This window comes from Dama dama, chromosome 9 (assembly GCF_033118175.1).
Source record: "Dama dama isolate Ldn47 chromosome 9, ASM3311817v1, whole genome shotgun sequence".
NCBI lineage: Eukaryota > Metazoa > Chordata > Mammalia > Artiodactyla > Cervidae > Dama > Dama dama.
The window spans coordinates 107,991,543-108,008,714 of NC_083689.1; the positions used below are offsets into that span (position 1 = coordinate 107,991,543).

The window sequence follows — 17,172 nt, forward strand, 5'->3', positions numbered from 1 at the left end:
ATAGAGCGTGCGGGCCCTCTTCAGACTAGTTCTCGTTTCCCAGGAAGGCACCCGTGCCTTACCTATGGAGAATTCTCATGACCTGGGCAGTCTGGTTTCTGTGGGTGTTAAAAATAAACGAGCAAACAACTTTTTCCTTGTAACCGGAAGATGTATGTTTTCATCTGTTATTAATTAGAAACATTTCAAGGAAACATAACCAGCTCTGAGTTGTCTCTATTTGTTGTTAGCATTTGCCTCCTACAATAGCAGATAACCTGCTTCCCGCTGTGCTCATGGCTTATATGCCCCGTTGTTTCTGTCGTCTGTTTGTCGTTGCACGCTGGTGGTTTCAGGGCTGCTGATTCAGCTGAGCCTGTGCCTGCCGTTGCTGGGTAGGATCAGGACCAGCCATGTGGCAGAGGTAACGGTTCAGGAAGTCAGAGGAGCAAGGGTGAGCAGGCGCAGCAACACGGCAGCCGCAGGTGAAGCCTCAGTGTCCCTGTGGCCCCTGACGTGGGCAGCCTGTGAGATCAAGAGTTAATCCCATAGAAACATACAATTCAGCTTTTGATTCTTTAAAAATGAAGTTGTTTATGATAAGTTTCTCTGATAATACTCTCATTGCATCATAATTCTCTGATTGAAGATTTTTAAATATATGTATTTGATGATAATGGTGACTAAGACTATAAGTGCTAACTCTAAATGCTAATATTGTGTGTACCTATGTCTGGTAGAAAAAACAAATAATCTTGCAGTATTTAAGGATCTGTATTAAGCTTCAGCATCAGTGCTCCAGGGTGTATTAAAAAATTATGAACATTTCAGATTTTTCAGATGACTTTTAATTGGTCAATTAAAGGGAGGAACATAGGTAAGAAGTATTTATAATTGCTGTCAGTTCTACCAGAAAAAAATTGCTGTCTTCTCTAATTTAATGTTTTTTTTTTTTCCAATATTTGCTCAAGTTCTGTGATACGATCCCCGTACTTGAGAAACCTCTGGCAGAACAGGACTGGTACCATGGTGCGATTCCCAGAATAGAAGCGCAAGACCTGCTAAAGCAGCAAGGAGACTTCTTGGTGCGAGAGAGTCATGGGAAACCTGGTGAATATGTCCTTTCTGTATTTTCTGATGGACAAAGGAGACACTTTATCATACAGTATGTTGATGTACGTTTCCAATTTAGTTTATATGTATATTTTGATGTAGTTAATTGAGGCATACTTGTAATAAAATGATGAGTGATTTGTGGTAAATGCCTACAACAGTAACTTTAGCACTTAATTTTTAAAAAAAAAATTCCTTAAATCCAGTGCCCCAAAATGCACTGAATTGTTCATCTTTTAAAGGAAATATGCATTTTAAAATATTAAGTTAAAAATAGTTACAATATGCATTAAATTTAAGTGCATTAATATTTAATATTTTAAGTTAACTTTGTTTATGATCCTTTAAATTAAAAATGAAATATGTGATTATTAGTTTTTTCTAGAGAAAATTATGATTTTTATGCTCTTGATATTGGCCCTTGAAATTGCACAAAAGTGTTGCCACAGGATTTTTAAGAAATATTTTATTAAATAATAATAATGAAATACCTTAATGAATGAGACAGTGGTAGTTGAATTGGTTTTATGATTCATTGAGGATTAAGAGGTTTTTTTTTTCCCATTTTAGTATAAGCTTTTATTTGTTGGTGTTAATGAACAGTAAATGGAAATAATTAGGAAGAATTTTAAAAGGGATCAAGTCACATTGCTGGTTATACTGATTTATTTATTGAAGTTTAAGTATTGTAAGCTGCTTCCTTTTTTGTTGCATTCTTTATTAAGCACTAAACAGATGAAGAGTGATTTCAAAATTCTTTAACTTTATCCATTGAGAAATTTTAAACTTTTTGGCATAGGACGGAATTAATGCTTCTGTTTGACATTTTTTAACTGCATCATTTCAAACAGCACGCATTTTCAAGCTGGCTGCCTGGAGGGTTTCAGCAAATGTCCAGGCACTGTAGTGACACTCAGTACTTAAAGAAGAGTGGGCCATTGTCATTAGAGGAATCTCAGAGGCTTTAGGAACATGTATGTTCAAGTTCATACATGGTTCATATACATATAAGTTCATCTAATGATAATACGTTACATTTTATCTATGTGTTACATAGATATAATTCTGAGGTGAAATTCACATCATAAGAATAACCATTTAAAAGCAGCCTTTAGTATAGTCACATCTAAGAATTATATTTAAAGGAAAATAGATGCTGTTTAGATGGGTTAAGTTTTTTAAAGTCTATGTTATGTTAATTTTGCATAGTATTCAGATCTCAACTTGATGATTATAATTGCCTACTCTCATACATCAAGCTTACTGTTTCTAATAGTATGTCATTCCTTATTTCCTTGGCAAACTGTTTTATAATTTGCATCTACCTTTAAATTATGGGTGTGTTGATAGATACCCTTCCTTATTACAACCTGTGACCATGTTGGCAATATTTGTAAAATGGTGTGAGAATTTAGAAAGAAAGAGGGTAGGTTAAGTATGAACTAACTACAACTTATATGAATGTTTCCTTCTATTTTCTAAGCTCTAAAAGTTACTATTTGAAATGTTTCATACATTAAGACTGAAATATTTCTGGTATTACCTATTATAGTTTAAAATGTAACCACAGGAATTTAAATTAGTTTTTTTTAGAAACAAAATGGAAAGGGTCCACTTGGAAATTATCACTTGTCTTTAATATTTCCATTTTGTTTTAAGTAACTAAAATGAACAGCATTATATATTCTAAAAATGAGACATTGTTACAAGTTTACATTTAAAGATTTTATTTGGCTTCCTCTGACAATGAAATTTTGCAGAGATCTCTGTTAAATAAGAGATTCTATGTTTCTGTAAATGCCTCCAGTTTTCCACTACCTAATTTTATTTAATTTGTCCTCCTCGTATAATGTTGAGTTCTTTAGTCATAGAGTTTTGAGGTGAAATAGACTACTGGGAGAAGTTTTTATTCTTTTTCTTTTTATGTAGGTGATTCTTACTTGGTCTAAAATTATTCCATTTCCTTCTTCATATACCTGTTGTCTGGAAGGGGTTTATAAATGGGGGAAGTCATTACCAGATATTTAATATATTGCCTATTGGAATATTATTCTGATCAATGACTTTATAATCCATTACTAGATTATAAAAGCTATACATAAGTGAGGGGACAGGTGCCCTCAGAGAGGAAGATATAAAGACATATAGGATTTTAGAAAATGGAAAAAATGTCAAGTAGTAGACCAATGGAAACTTGGGTTTCAAGCCCAGATATGTACTTGATAAGCTCTGTGGTTTGGGGTGTAATGGAGGTAATAGCAGATACAGTGACTATGAGAGTCAGGGAGTGAATATATTCTTATTAAGTGCTGTGCAGATCATTAGGCATTTTTACCATTGTTTGAACACTTTATTTGAGAAAACATACAGATGTACTTTGTATGGAATATCAGTGTAATTGGTAAAGTTAATTTAGAAGTGGAAGTATTATTTTAGAAATTATATATTTAAGTTTGAGGCATTCATTGATCACAAATAATGTTATTTTTAGCAACATTGTCTCTGCCAACTAGAGTCTAGTTTGGCAGTTAGTTTGAAGCTTTATTTTTGTATTCCTGTCAGTTATTTCACAACATGATGTGAAACTGTGTGCTGTGAACAGCATGGCTAACCTAGATGGATGCAATACTTTCAATTTTTACCTTTCTTACTGTGCTAGCAGGGAACGTCTGTGGTTTTAGCTAGTTCAAGCAGGGGTGACTTTACTTTTTATTGGATGTTAATATATTAAGCATATCTAAGTATCTGAATCTCAGTGTAATTCTAGTGTTACTTACTGACCTATTCCATAGTTATTAACCTGTTTATGGTGCTTAGTGTAAAGTCACAGTTAGAGTTTGTACCTAAAACTATTTATCTTGTGTCATAAATATTGGTAGATTTTCACAGATTCAAATAGCACTGTTACATTTGATATATTAATTTATAATCAAATGCTTGCTTTTGTATAAGATAAACATATCTTATGTTTAAATGATAAATGTTTAAATGATAAAAAAAGATAAAATATATATTTTGTATAAAATATGTGATAAAGTATTTCAGAGAAAACTTTTATGCTATTATTAATAAGAAAGTACCAATTCATATTTCTCTGGTTTATTTATCTGACACATTTGCTAAAAACACATTTTGGTAAATTATATTATTCGGGTTGGCAGGGTAAGAAGTATCCATGTTGGCAAGGTAGGAAGCTGAAATCAAAAATATATGGCCTACTGCTTGGTGAGCTTAATACCTGGTAGGTGAGACACTAGTAGAATTTATGAACAGAGAAACATTAAAGATTCAGAATTAGGGATGACTGAACCAAACATTTGAATTAGCATCTGATGATGAACTGAAAAATAGCAACATAATAAATATTTTAAAATAAAACTTGGGGGAAACTCCTTTATGTAATTGCATATCATCATTTTTTGTTTCTTCATTCATTTTAATCAAGAAGTAGTAGTTGGAGCAAGTATTCTGTAGGACCCTGGGTTGTGGGCCAATCAAACAAAAGTAACACACAAGGGGAGGCTGTGAGTAGTAACCATGTGAAATTAGGTATCTCAGCGTGTTATATCATCAGATCATTCAACAGGTACTTATTGGACATCTATCATGTGCTAAGTTCCGCTTTGAACTGATGGACTAGTCTCTGAATGTACCAGACAGCTTTGCTTTGTTCTGTTGCCACAGTCTCTAGGCTCTTTGAACTACCCGTTCAGTCCATACTGTGGGTCTTCAGATAGACTAAGTGAAAGTAAATACAGATCCACAGTTTGCTTGGATGACAGTCAATTCCAAGTTTGTAGCCTTGTCCTTGTACACTTAAGATTACTTTTTTTTTTCCCCATTTATTTTTATTAGTTGGAGGCTAATTACTTTACAATATTGTAGTGGTTTTTGTCATACATTGACATGAATACACTTAAGATTCTTTTAACTGATCCACTACCCAGCCGTTCAAGGATTCAAGAGAAGGCAATACATACCTTGAAGTCAAAATGAAACCATCATGAGATACCATTTTCTGTGCCCCAGGCACACAAATAGGGACCTAAGAGACTTCCTTCTTAATAATAAAACAAAGCCATTCCAAACCCTGATTATTTAATTTCCAGGAAATACTAATTGAGTACTTTTAAGGCCCAGACATATTATGATGAAGCTTATATAGTGGGGAGGATTCACGGTCATTTGTAAATCGCATACAATATATGTATTTATAAACCATAGTAAATGCTATAAAGATATACAGCGCTATGAAAGCTTTTAATTGGGAAACTTAAGGAAGTTAACGTTTGAGACAACGCCTGAGGAATTAATAAAAAAGTTAACTAGGAAATACCATGCCAGGGTTATTTTAACATCACTCCTCAGGCTCCCCACAACCTTTCCTGCTTACTGCTCTAGCTGGTAATGTGTCACAGCTAGTCACTGTGCTGTTTTTATTTGAGAAAACTGAAATTTATGTTTTACATTTTTAGATTTGGGTATTACCCCAGAAAGGAGTGTTTTAACATTTTGCTTTTATTCAGCTTATTTCATCTTGGCCTGTTTCAGAAATGATTTTCCGTCTTTCCTTTTTATTTTTTTCTGAAGCATGCTTATCCTCAATTTTTTTTTCCGGTCTCCTCAGGCATAATATTTCAAATTAACATTCATTGAATCCCCTTCTCATTTTTATGTGCTTATGCTGTTCTGTCTGACTTTCTTGCATAATAATAGTCTTCTGGAAATATGTGTAGCAACAAAATCTGATTCTGCTTTTTATGTGTTTTTCATCAGTATGCATGATTGATTCTTAAGTTGCACAGTGATAAATCAGGAATGAATTCTGGATATTGTGAATGTTTTAAAAACAAAAGTAATGCATACTCTTAGTGAAAATTCAGAAATATGTATCATGGAATGTGTGCTTCACAGTAACGCCCCCTTATAGACTCAGGGAATATTCTTTGAGATTTAAAAAATATCTAATTGTATGTATCTATGTAGTTCTTATTTTACAAAATTGAGTCATAGCATATTTTTATTCATACTTATTTTTTAATGATGTATTACTTGATTTTTTAAAATGTAATACAAATGACAGTCAACACAATTTTGTCAGAATTTGTGGAAATTTATTCTCTACTACTGTTTTTATTGCTTCTTTTGAAATTCACATAGAGATCATTAGTAGCTCCAAAAAGAAATCTCTTATTTAAAAATGAATATGAATTCTCTCAGTCACATTATCATTAAAGCCATATTAACAGTCACATTATTATTAAAGTAGAGAAACTTTAAAAAGAGCCCATCTATATGTGAACCCAACCTCTTAGCTGAATTATAATACATTTGCACAGATTTGTACAAGGTCAAATGTAATATTTGGAATTTTGAGTGTATCAAGAAACAAGTCTTCAACAGTTTTTTAATGTACTTTTCTGTTTGTTTAAATAGAAGTATAAATTGTCTTCTAATATTACATTTGTTTCAGGTGTACATCATAGTGATTTGATATTTTTACACACTACAAAATGATCACCATGATAAGTCTAGTTATGATCTGTCACCATAAAGTTATTACAATCTATTGACTGTATTGCCTGTGCTATGCGGATTGTCCCAGGACTTCTTTGTTGTGTAGCTAGAAATTTGTACCTCTTCATCTCCCTTACCTATTTCTTTCATCCTTCTACTAGCCCTCTTCCCGTTTGGCAAAGACCACTTTGTTCTATGTGTCTATGAGTCTGTTTCTGCTTTGTCATTTTTGGTTTTTAGATTCCATATATAATATTTGTCTTTCTCTGACTTATTTCATGTAGCATGAAACCCTCTAAGCCCATCCATGTTGTCACAAATGGTGAGGTTTCATTCTTCTTTATATCTAGTTAATATTCCAACGTGTGTGTGTGTGTGTACGTATCTTCTTTCTTATCCATTCATCTGTTGATGGATGCTTAGGTTGATTTGATATCTTGGCTATTGTAAATAATGCTTTAATAAACATAGCGATGCACATATCTTTTCTAAGTAGTGTTTTTATTTTCTTCAGAAAATTACCACATGTGGAATTGCTGGATCATATTATACTTCTTCCCAGGTGGCACTAGTGGTAAAGAAACCGCCTACCAATGCAGGAGACATAAGAGACAAGGGTCCGATCCCAGGGTCGGGAAGATCCTCTGGAGGAAGAAATAGGAACCCACTCCAGTGTTCTTGCCTGGAGAATCCCATGGACAGAGGAGCCTGGCAGACTACAGTCCAGGGCGTCGCACAGAGTCAGACATTCCTGAGCACACATGTACTGTAGTTCTAGTTTTAGTCTTTTGAGGAAGTGTTATACTGTTTTTTATAGTGATTGCACCAATTTACATTCCCATCGACAGCGCATGAGGGTTCTGTGAATGTGCTATTCTTCCCCATAGTTGCTTAGACGGACTGTGCGAGCAACCAGCCTTGGCATTATTTTTAGATTCTTTTTTTTTTTTTTTTTTTTTAAATTTTTAGATTCTTTATCTTCTTCTTTAAGCAAGGGAGTTAATTGGTTTTGCACTGTGTTAGCATCAGGACGTCCCTGATGTCAGAAGGATGGCTTTAAACAGATAATTGCCAGGAATCAGTTTCTCCTTTCAGCCCATAAAGGAGGTACTGCTGCTTGTGTTACTCTCTGTATTACTCCGTCATGATTACTATGTCAGGGGCAGAAAGCTACCGTTAGATTAAAAACTAGATATGTGCTTTAGAATGGGAGGCTGAGAATTCCCATTATTGTTTTCACTGTTTCTCTAGTTATAAGACATATATTAGAAATTTATACAAAGTCTTATGACACTAGTGGCTAATTCCAGATTTTGTTTTCTCTGGCAGCTTCATCTCATTATTACATTTTATTAAACATTCTCCTGTCTGACCACATCCAGTTCACCTTGACTCATGGACCTAATATTCCAGGTTTCTATGAAATATTGTTCTTTACAGCCTCGGACTTTACTTTCACCACCAGATACTTCCACAACTGACCGTCGTTTCTGCTTTGGCCCAGTCACTTGGTTCTTTCTGGAGCTTTTAGTAATTGCCCTCTGCTCTTCCCCAGCATATTGGACACCTTCTAACTTGGAGGGCTCATCTTCTTGTGTCATATCTTTACTGAACATCAACGTCTTAGAAATCAGTGAACTAAAATGAATGGGAATGAGCAAATTTAATTCAGATGACCATTGTGGGCAGGAATTCCATAGAAGAAATGGATTAGCCCTCATAGTAAACAAGAGTCTAAAATGCAGTATCTAGGTGCAATCTCAGAAACAACAGAATGATCTCAGTTCGTTTCCAAGGCAAACAATCCAACATCATAGTAGTCAAAGTCCCCAACCACTGATGCCAAAGAAGCTGAAGTTGACCAGTTCTACAAAGACCTACAGACCTTGTAGAACTAACCAAAAAAAAAAAGATATCCTTTTCATCATAGGGGACTGGAATCCACAAGTAGGAAGTCAAGAGATACCTGGAGTAACAGGCAACTTTGGCCTTGGAGTACAAGATGAAGCAGGGCAAAGGTTAACAGAGTTTTGCCAAGAGAACGCACTGGTCATAGCAAACACCCTCTTCCAAAAACACTGGAGACAACTCTACACATGGACATCACCAGATGGTCAATATGGAAATCAGGATGATTATATTATTTGCAGCTAAAGATAGAGAAGCTCCATACAGCAGGAAAAATAAGACCTGGAGCTGAGTGTGGCTCAGATCATGAACTCCTTATTACCAAATTCAGACTTAAACTGAAAAAAGTAGGGAAACCATAGGCCATTCACGTATGACCTAAGTCCAATCCCTTATGGTTATACAGTGGAAGTGACAAATAGATTCAAGGTGTTAGATCTGATTGACAGAGTGCCTGAAGAACAATGGATGGAGGTTCATAACATTGCAGGAGGCGGTGATCAAAACCATCCCCAAGAAAAAAGAAATGCAAGAGGGCAAAGTGGTGGGCTTACATATAGCTGAGAAAAGAAGTGAAGCAAAAAGCAAGGGAGAAAGGGAAAGATATACCCATTTGAATGCAGAGTTCCAGAGATAGCAAGGAGAAATAAGAAGATCTTTTAAATGAACAATGTAAAGAAGTAAAGGAAATCAACAGAATGGAAAAGATTGGAGATCTTTTCAAGAAAATTGGAGATATCAAGGGAACATTTCATCCAAGGATGGACATGATAAAGAACAAAAATGGTAAGGATCGAACAGAAACAGAAGAGATTAAGAAGATGTGGCAAAGATACACAGAAGAACTGTAGAAGAAAGGTCTTTAATGACCCAGATAACCAGGATGGTGTGGTCACTCACCTAGAGCCAGACATCCTGGAATGTGAAGTCAAGTGACAGGAAGCACTACTATGAACAAAGCTAGTAGAGGTGATGGAATTCAGGTTGGGCGACTGAAAATCCTGAAAGATGTTGCTGTTAAAGTGCTGCACCTAATATGTTATCAAATTTGGAAAGCTTAGCAATGACCACAGCCCTGGGAATGGTCAGTTTTCATTCCAATCCCAAAGAAGGGCAATGCCAAAGAATGTTCAGATTGCCATATAGTTGTGCTCATTTCACATTGTAGTAAGGTTGTACGCCATATCCTTCAAGATAGGCTTCACGAGTGCGCAAACCGAGAACTTTCAGATGTAGAAGCTGCATTTACAAAAGGCAGAGGAACCAGAGATCAAATTGCCAGCATTCGTTAGATCATAGAGAAAGCAAGGGGATTCCAAAAAAACATCTACTTTGGCTTCATTCACTACAAGAAAGCCTTTGACACACAACAAACTGTGGAAAATTCGTAAAGAGATGGGAATACCAGACTACCTGACCTGCCTCCTGAGGAACCTGTATGCAGGTCAGAAAGCAACAATTAGAACTGGACATAGAACAGCAGACTGGTTCCAAATTGGAAACAGAGTATGTCAAGGCTGTATATTGTCACCCTGCTTATTTAACTTCTATGCAGAGCACATCATGAGAAATGCCAGGCTCAGTGAATCAGAAATTGGAATCAAGATTGCTGGGAAAATACCGACAACTTCAGATATGTAGATGATACCACTCTAATGGCAAATAGTGAAGAGGATTGAGGGTGAAAGAGGAGAGTGAAAAAGCTGACTTAACATTTACAAAATTTATATCTTGCCATCTTGTTTGACAACTTCCAATTTGCCTTGATTCATGGACCTAAAATTCCAGAATCCTATGCAGTATTGCTCTTTACAGGCTCTGACTTAGCTTCTATCACCAGTCACATCCACAACTGGGTGTTGTTTTTGCTTTGGCTGTGTCTCTTCATTCTTTCTGGACTTATTTCTCCACTGATCTCCAGTAGCATACTGGGCACCTACCAACGTGGGAAGTTCATCTTTCAGTGTCTAATCTTTTTGCCATACTGTTCACGGGGTTCTCAAGGCAAGAATGCTAAAGTGGTTTGCCATTCCCTTCTTCAGTGGACCATGTTTTGTCAGAAGTCTCCACCATGACCTGGAATGTTAGGTCCATGAATCAAGGCAAATTGGAAGTGATTAGACAGGAGATGGCAAGAGTGTATGTCGACATTTTAGGAATCAGCAAACTAAAATGGACTGGAATAGGTGAGTTTAACTCAGATGACCATTATATCTACTACTGTGGGCAAGAATCCCTTAGAAGAAATGGAGTAGTCATCATAGTCAACGAAAGAGTGCGAAATGCAGTACTTGGATGCAGTCTCAAAAACGACAGAATATTCTTTGTTCGTTTCCAAGGCAAACCATTCAATATCACAGTAATCCAAGTCTATGCCCCAACCAGTAATGCAGAAAAAGCTGAAGTTGAACAGTTCTATGAAGACCTACAAGACCTTATAGAACTAACACCCAAAAAAGATGTCCTTTTCATTAAAGGGGACTGGAATGCAAAAGTAGGAAGTCAAGAAACCCCTGGAGTAACAGGCAAATTTGGCCTTGAAGTACAGAATGAAGCAGGGCAAAGGCTAATAGAATTTTGCCAAGAGAACACACTGGTCATAGCAAACACCCTCTTCCAACAACACAAGAGACATCACCATGTCTACACATGGACATCACCAGATGATCAACACAGGAATCAGATTGATTGTATTCTTTGCAGTCAAAGGTGGACAAACTATACAGTCAGCAAAAACAAGACTGGGAGCTAACTGTGGCTCAGATCATGAACTCCTTATTGCCAAATTCAGATTAAAATTGAAGAAAGTAGGGACAACCACTAGACCATTCAGGTATGACCTAAATAAAATCCCGTACAATTATAGAGTGGAAGTGACAAATAGATTCAAGGGGTTAGACCTGATAGATAGAGTGCCTGAAGAACTATGGATGGAGATTCATTACATTGTACAGGAGGCAGTGATCAAGACCATCCTCAAAAAAAACAAGAAATGCAAAAAGGCAAAATGGTTGTCTGAGGAGGCCTTAAAAATAGCTGTGAAAAGAAGAGAAGCAAAAGGCAAAGGGGAAAAGGAAAGATACAACCATTTGAATGCAGAGTTCCAAAGAATAGGAAGGAGATAAGAAAGGCTTCCTCAGTGATCATTGTAAAGAAATAGAGGAAAACAATAGAATGGGAAAGACTAGAGATTTTTTCAAGAAAATTAGAGATACCAAGGGAATATTTCATGCAAAGATGGGCTCAATAAAGGACAGAAATGGTATGGACCTAACAGAAGCAGAAGAGATTAAGAAGAGGTGGCAAGAATACACAGAAGAACTACACAAAAAAGATCTTCACGACCCAGATAATCACAATGATGTGATCACTCATCTAGAGCCAGATATCCTGGAATGAGAAGTCAAGTGGGCCTTAGGAAGTATCACTATGAACAGAGCTAGTGGAGGTGATGGAATTCCAGTTGAGCTATTTCAAATTCTAAAAGATGATGCTGTGAAAGTGCTGCACTCAATATGCCAGCAAATTTGGAAAACTCAGCAGTGGTCTCAGGACTGGAAAAGGTCAGTTTTCATTCCACTCCCAAAGAAAGGCAATGGCAAAGAATGCTCAAACTGTCACATAATTGCACTCATCTCACACGCTAGCAAAGTAATGCTCAAAATTTTCCAAGCCAGGCTTCAGCAGTACATGAACTGTGAACTTTCAGATGTCCAAGCTGGTTTTAGAAAAGGCAGAGATCAGATTGAACAGAGATCAAATTGCCAACATCCGTTGGATCATTGAAAAAGCAAGAGAGTTTCAGAAAAACATTTATTTCTGCTTTATTAACTATGCCAAAGCCTTTCACTGTGTGGATCACCACAAACTTTGGAAAACTCTTAAAGAGATGGGAATACCAGACCATCTGACCTGCCTCTTGAGAAATCTGTATGCAGATCAGGAAGCAACAGTTAGAACTGGACATGGAATAACAGACTGGTTCCAAATAGGAAAAGGTGTATGTCAAGGCTGTATATTGTCACCCTGCTTATTTAACTTATATGCAGAGTACATCATGAGAAACGCTGGGCTGGATGAAGCACAAGCTGGAATCAAGATTGCTGGGAGAAATATCAATAACCTGAGATATGCAGATGACACCACCCTTCTGGCAGAAAGTGAAGAAGAACTAAAGAGCCTCTTGATGAAAGTGAAAGAGGAGAGTGAAAAAGTTGGCTTAAAGCTCAACATTCAGAAAACTAAAATCATGGCATCTGATCTCATCACTTCATGTCAGGTAGCTGGGGATACAGTGACAGACTTTATTTTGGGGGCTCTAAAATCACTGCAGATGGTTACTGCAGCTATGAAATTAAAAGACACTTGTTCCTTGGTAGAAAAGTCATGACCAACTTGGACAGCATATTAAAAAGCAGAGACATTACTTTGCCAACAAATGTCTGTCTAGTCAAAGCTATGGTTTTTCTAGTGGTCATGTATGGATGTGAGACTTGGACTATAAAGAGAGCTCAGCATGGAAGAATTGATGCATTTGAACTGTGGTGCTGGAGAAGACTCTTGAGAGTCCCTTGGACTGTAAGGAGATCCAACCAGTCCATCCTAAAGGAAATCACTGTTGAATATTCTTTGGAAGGACTGATGGTGAAGCTGAAGCTCCAATACTTTGGCCACCTGATGCGAAGAACTGACTCCTTGGAAAAGACCCTGATGCTGGGAAAGGTTAAAGGCGGGAGAAGAGGATGACAGAGGATGAGATGGTTGGATGGCATCACCAACTCAATGGACACGAGTTTGAGTAAAGCCCGGTAGTTGGTGATGGACAGGGAGGCCTGGCATGCTGCAGTTCACGGGGTTGCAAAGAGTCAGACACAACTCAGCAACTGAACTGACTGAATTTTATATTGTACAAATGGTGTCTGATTTTTTTTATCCTTTAACTGGAAAAATTACTTCTTGTAATGTATATAATACCCAAATTTGGAGAGTTCTGAAATTTCTTGTTTCTTACCATAGGATTTTTTAAAAATGGAACACGTTTTTATCCATATTTATGCATGTCTACATGTGAGCTCTTTGTGAATAATCAGATGGGAGCCTTTGTTACATGACACTGTATCGTAATGCTCCTTTCATTCAAAAATAGACCCAATAAGATATTTTTTCTTTGCTAAATTTATTGCTGTCATTCATTCATAAGTTCATTCATAAGATTACCAACAGATGTGCGTTTTTGAAGACAGAGGAAAGAGGTCTTGACAGAGTTTGGGAAAATACTACTAACTTGATGTGTTGAAATCACAAGTGTGAGGTGTGATTATGCTGCTATGTACAGATTTGTCTCTGCTGCATTTTCTCTATCAAGTGTATGTGAAAGACTGTATGGCTTTCTTTTTTTCTCTTTTGTCTGTGTGGTTTTATGACAGAATAATACGTCAATAACCCAAGTAAGAAAAATCAACTCATACTGTATTGGTGAAAGGGAAATAAATGTTCATCAGAGATATCCTTAAAATATTATTATATTGGATATACTTCTGCAGACTTTTGACATTATTTTTGATCTTGAAAGCTTTATCAAATGAAACACATATGCAAACATGCGTACACATATTTCTTGTTCCTTAAATGTATCCTGTGTTTTATTTCCTTTGGTTATTATTTTAGCAAAATGCATTCCAGGTCTGTAAATTTTTCTTTTCAACAATCTGAATTACATTTAATCATTTATGAAAATTAGTGTCCTGATGTAAAGGTTAGTTTTTAGCATGTTGCAATATCATTTATCTTTATTTTACTGTCTTAACCATTTTTAAGTGTATTATAATTCAGTAGTGTTAAGTATCTTCACATGGTTGTACAATAATAGATTTTCTTAAATGCAACTTTATTGATGAATTGTAGTGTTGCTTAAGCAATGTCTTCATGATTATTCTACTTTATTTTTCTTTCTCCAGAATATGTATCGTTTTGAAGGCACTGGGTTTTCAAATATTCCTCAACTTATAGACCATCACTATACAACAAAACAGGTCATCACTAAGAAGTCAGGTGTAATTCTGCTGAATCCTATTCCTAAGGTAGGTGCTTACATTCAGTTTTTTTTTAACAAAAGAAAAAAGAAAAGACTGCTTCGTGAATTATGTCCCACACTAAATAAAGTTCTTAGGTTATTTATAAGTTTGGAAACAAATATAGTTAAAGCATGGCATTTCCTTGGTTTTACTTAGATGGCAGATGGGTTGTCTTTTTATTCAGTGTTTGCAGGTTACAAATGGCCTGTCTTTTTTCTTTTTCCTGTCCAGTGTTTCTTGAAAGACTTGAGGCTTTCCTTCACACTGTAAGGTTCAAACTTTAAAAGGTTTAGTTTATAAAAGATTCCCAGATGTAGATGTCAAAGAAAATGTCCAGCAATTAAAAGTTAATTAGAAGTTTACTTTTTGATGTTAAGTGTATGATACATTGTAAGACACTGGGGTTTTTAAAAGCTCTGTTACTCTTCTCAGGGCAGTAAGTCATAGCTTCACTGTGGAGTCAGGTAGCTGGGTGAGAGACTGTTCCAGGTCATTGTTACCTCTAAGATCTATCACAGAGCAGATTGCATTTATGTGCTTCAAGCGATCTGTGAGGTAGTCAGTGGGTTGAGGAAGGCTTGTGTTTTTCAGGTGAAGCCTGTGGCACTTGGACTGGGGGGACAGTGGAGCCAGCCTAGCTTCTGAGCAGTTTTAATAGTCCAGGAATTGATTCGGGGTCAACAGGAGCCCCTTTCCTTAGGGGGCCACCTCATATGAAGAGCAGTGTAGAAATAGGGAAGTCCTAAAACCTAGGAGGTTAATATTTGCTGATTTGAAGTTTACATATCCAGGGATGACTTGTAATATGAAGCAAGTGTTATTCCCAAGAATGCTAGCATGTAATCTAAATTCACCTAAAATTTTAAAAATTTAAAAAACGGTTGTTATATTTTCTTTGTTAGCCTGGCACATAGTGCCTGTGTTTGTACTTATATTATATATATCTCACTCACTCTTTAGTTTAACATTCCACTCACAGAAGATTTTAAAGTCAGTTGCTAAACATTAATTTGGTGGCTAAAGAGTTGTCCTTTTTGCATAATTTTCTAGAATTATGAGTTTGACTCATTCTTTGTTAGTGTTTTTCCATTCACTTTTGTAAAACCCTATAAAAATTCTCCTTTAGTCTGGAACAGGTTGTCATATTTTTTCTCTAGTTAAAAAAGGTCTATTAATGTTTCATCTTTCATCGATGAGATGAAAGACATTGATAACTGCTGTCTGTTCTCATGGCTTTATTTACTGTTAATACATCAGTGACTTGCAAATTTATGTTTCCAGCTCAGATATATATCTTTCCCAAATCTAAAATTTTCTACTTTTCACCTAAAACTGAATTTATCACATTTAACTACAAACTCTGTTCTTCCTTTATAGTAAGTGGTATCACCAAACACCCGGCTGCTCAGACCATAAACCCAGGGGCCTCTGACAGCTCTCACCACTGCCTTGCTCCAGCGCTTTGAGTGGCAGGAGCTTTGCGTCCTTAACTGCACATGTGAAAGTGTGAACTCAGCTCCAGTGCATCCCAGTATAAAGTAAAGGTCAGTGCGGTGAAGATACCGCATTTGGACCATGTTAGCTTAATGAGATATACTTGGGTTTTCAGAGGTACTGATACTGTCAGATGATTTTGACTCATTTCATAAGCCAGCCTAGTGTTGGCATTGTCTACTTGCTTAGCCAAGTCTAAATTGAGAGATCAAAGCCCTAAAAGAGGCACACAAAAAAATGCTTATCTGGCCTTGGGTAGGAATATATAAGTAAAGCTGTATCCCTCATAATATGAAATATTCCATGAAATGATCCTGGAGAAATGGAGTAGATTCTCTAGACTGTTACATGGCCAATTATTCTCTTCCTCTCAAACTCCCAACTCTGGCTATGGAGCCAATTATCCCAGCATTTTATAGCCTTAGTTATGAAAATAACTATACTGAAAGCTATAAAAGATTAAGGGGCTACATATGATTGTTTTATGAGGTAGAAATTTGAAGTTAATCTAGTTGACTGTTAACCTGATCTAAAGTACTGATATTTGAAATATGCAAGTTATTATCTCAATTTATGGTAAATATTATTATGCACTTGATTTAAAGAATCATATCACTCTTTTAAAAGAAAATCACAAAACAGGGTTATGAGAGCAGATAATTTTCAATCATGAGTGGGGAACAAATTGATATGGATTTTATTATGCTGGTCTTATCTGTTATGTATCTTCTTTTGGAAAGTTATTTGTCGTCTTATAAATGGAATCTCCTGATTTAATTTGTATAAGAAGTTAATGTCTTTGACCATATAATGTGCTATAAAACATCTAGTTTCCATCTTGCCAGACTTCATTTTTAGCCTACATAAAGAATGCTATTTTGGTCTCAGTATAATTTCTGTTTATAGCACCTTACGCCTCTCTCCATTTGTTTCTCTCTCACTCATGAGAATATACGTGTGCATCATATGCCTGAGTAGAGGACACGGTAACCAGGGTAATTTCTCTCTTATTCCCAGAGGCACACGAAACTAGACAGCCTGAGTTAGAGAAGTGAACTTTCTCATGATAATGAAGTGAACCGATGTT

The 17,172-nt window shown here is 36.2% G+C and overlaps 1 protein-coding gene across 4 annotated transcripts in view; it reads left to right on the plus strand.

Moving 5' to 3' along the window:
- The window catches only part of FER (FER tyrosine kinase), a 442,861-nt gene that overhangs the window by 203,799 nt on the left and 221,890 nt on the right, over window positions 1–17,172 (plus strand). For 3 of the 4 annotated variants that reach the window (XM_061152123.1, XM_061152124.1, XM_061152122.1), the window contains exons 11-12: window positions 951–1,154; window positions 14,475–14,597. In XM_061152123.1, coding sequence (XP_061008106.1) covers window positions 951–1,154; window positions 14,475–14,597 — 327 coding nt within the window. The remainder of the gene's footprint in view (window positions 1–950; window positions 1,155–14,474; window positions 14,598–17,172) is intronic. The other variant, XR_009694249.1, reaches the window with a different exon arrangement.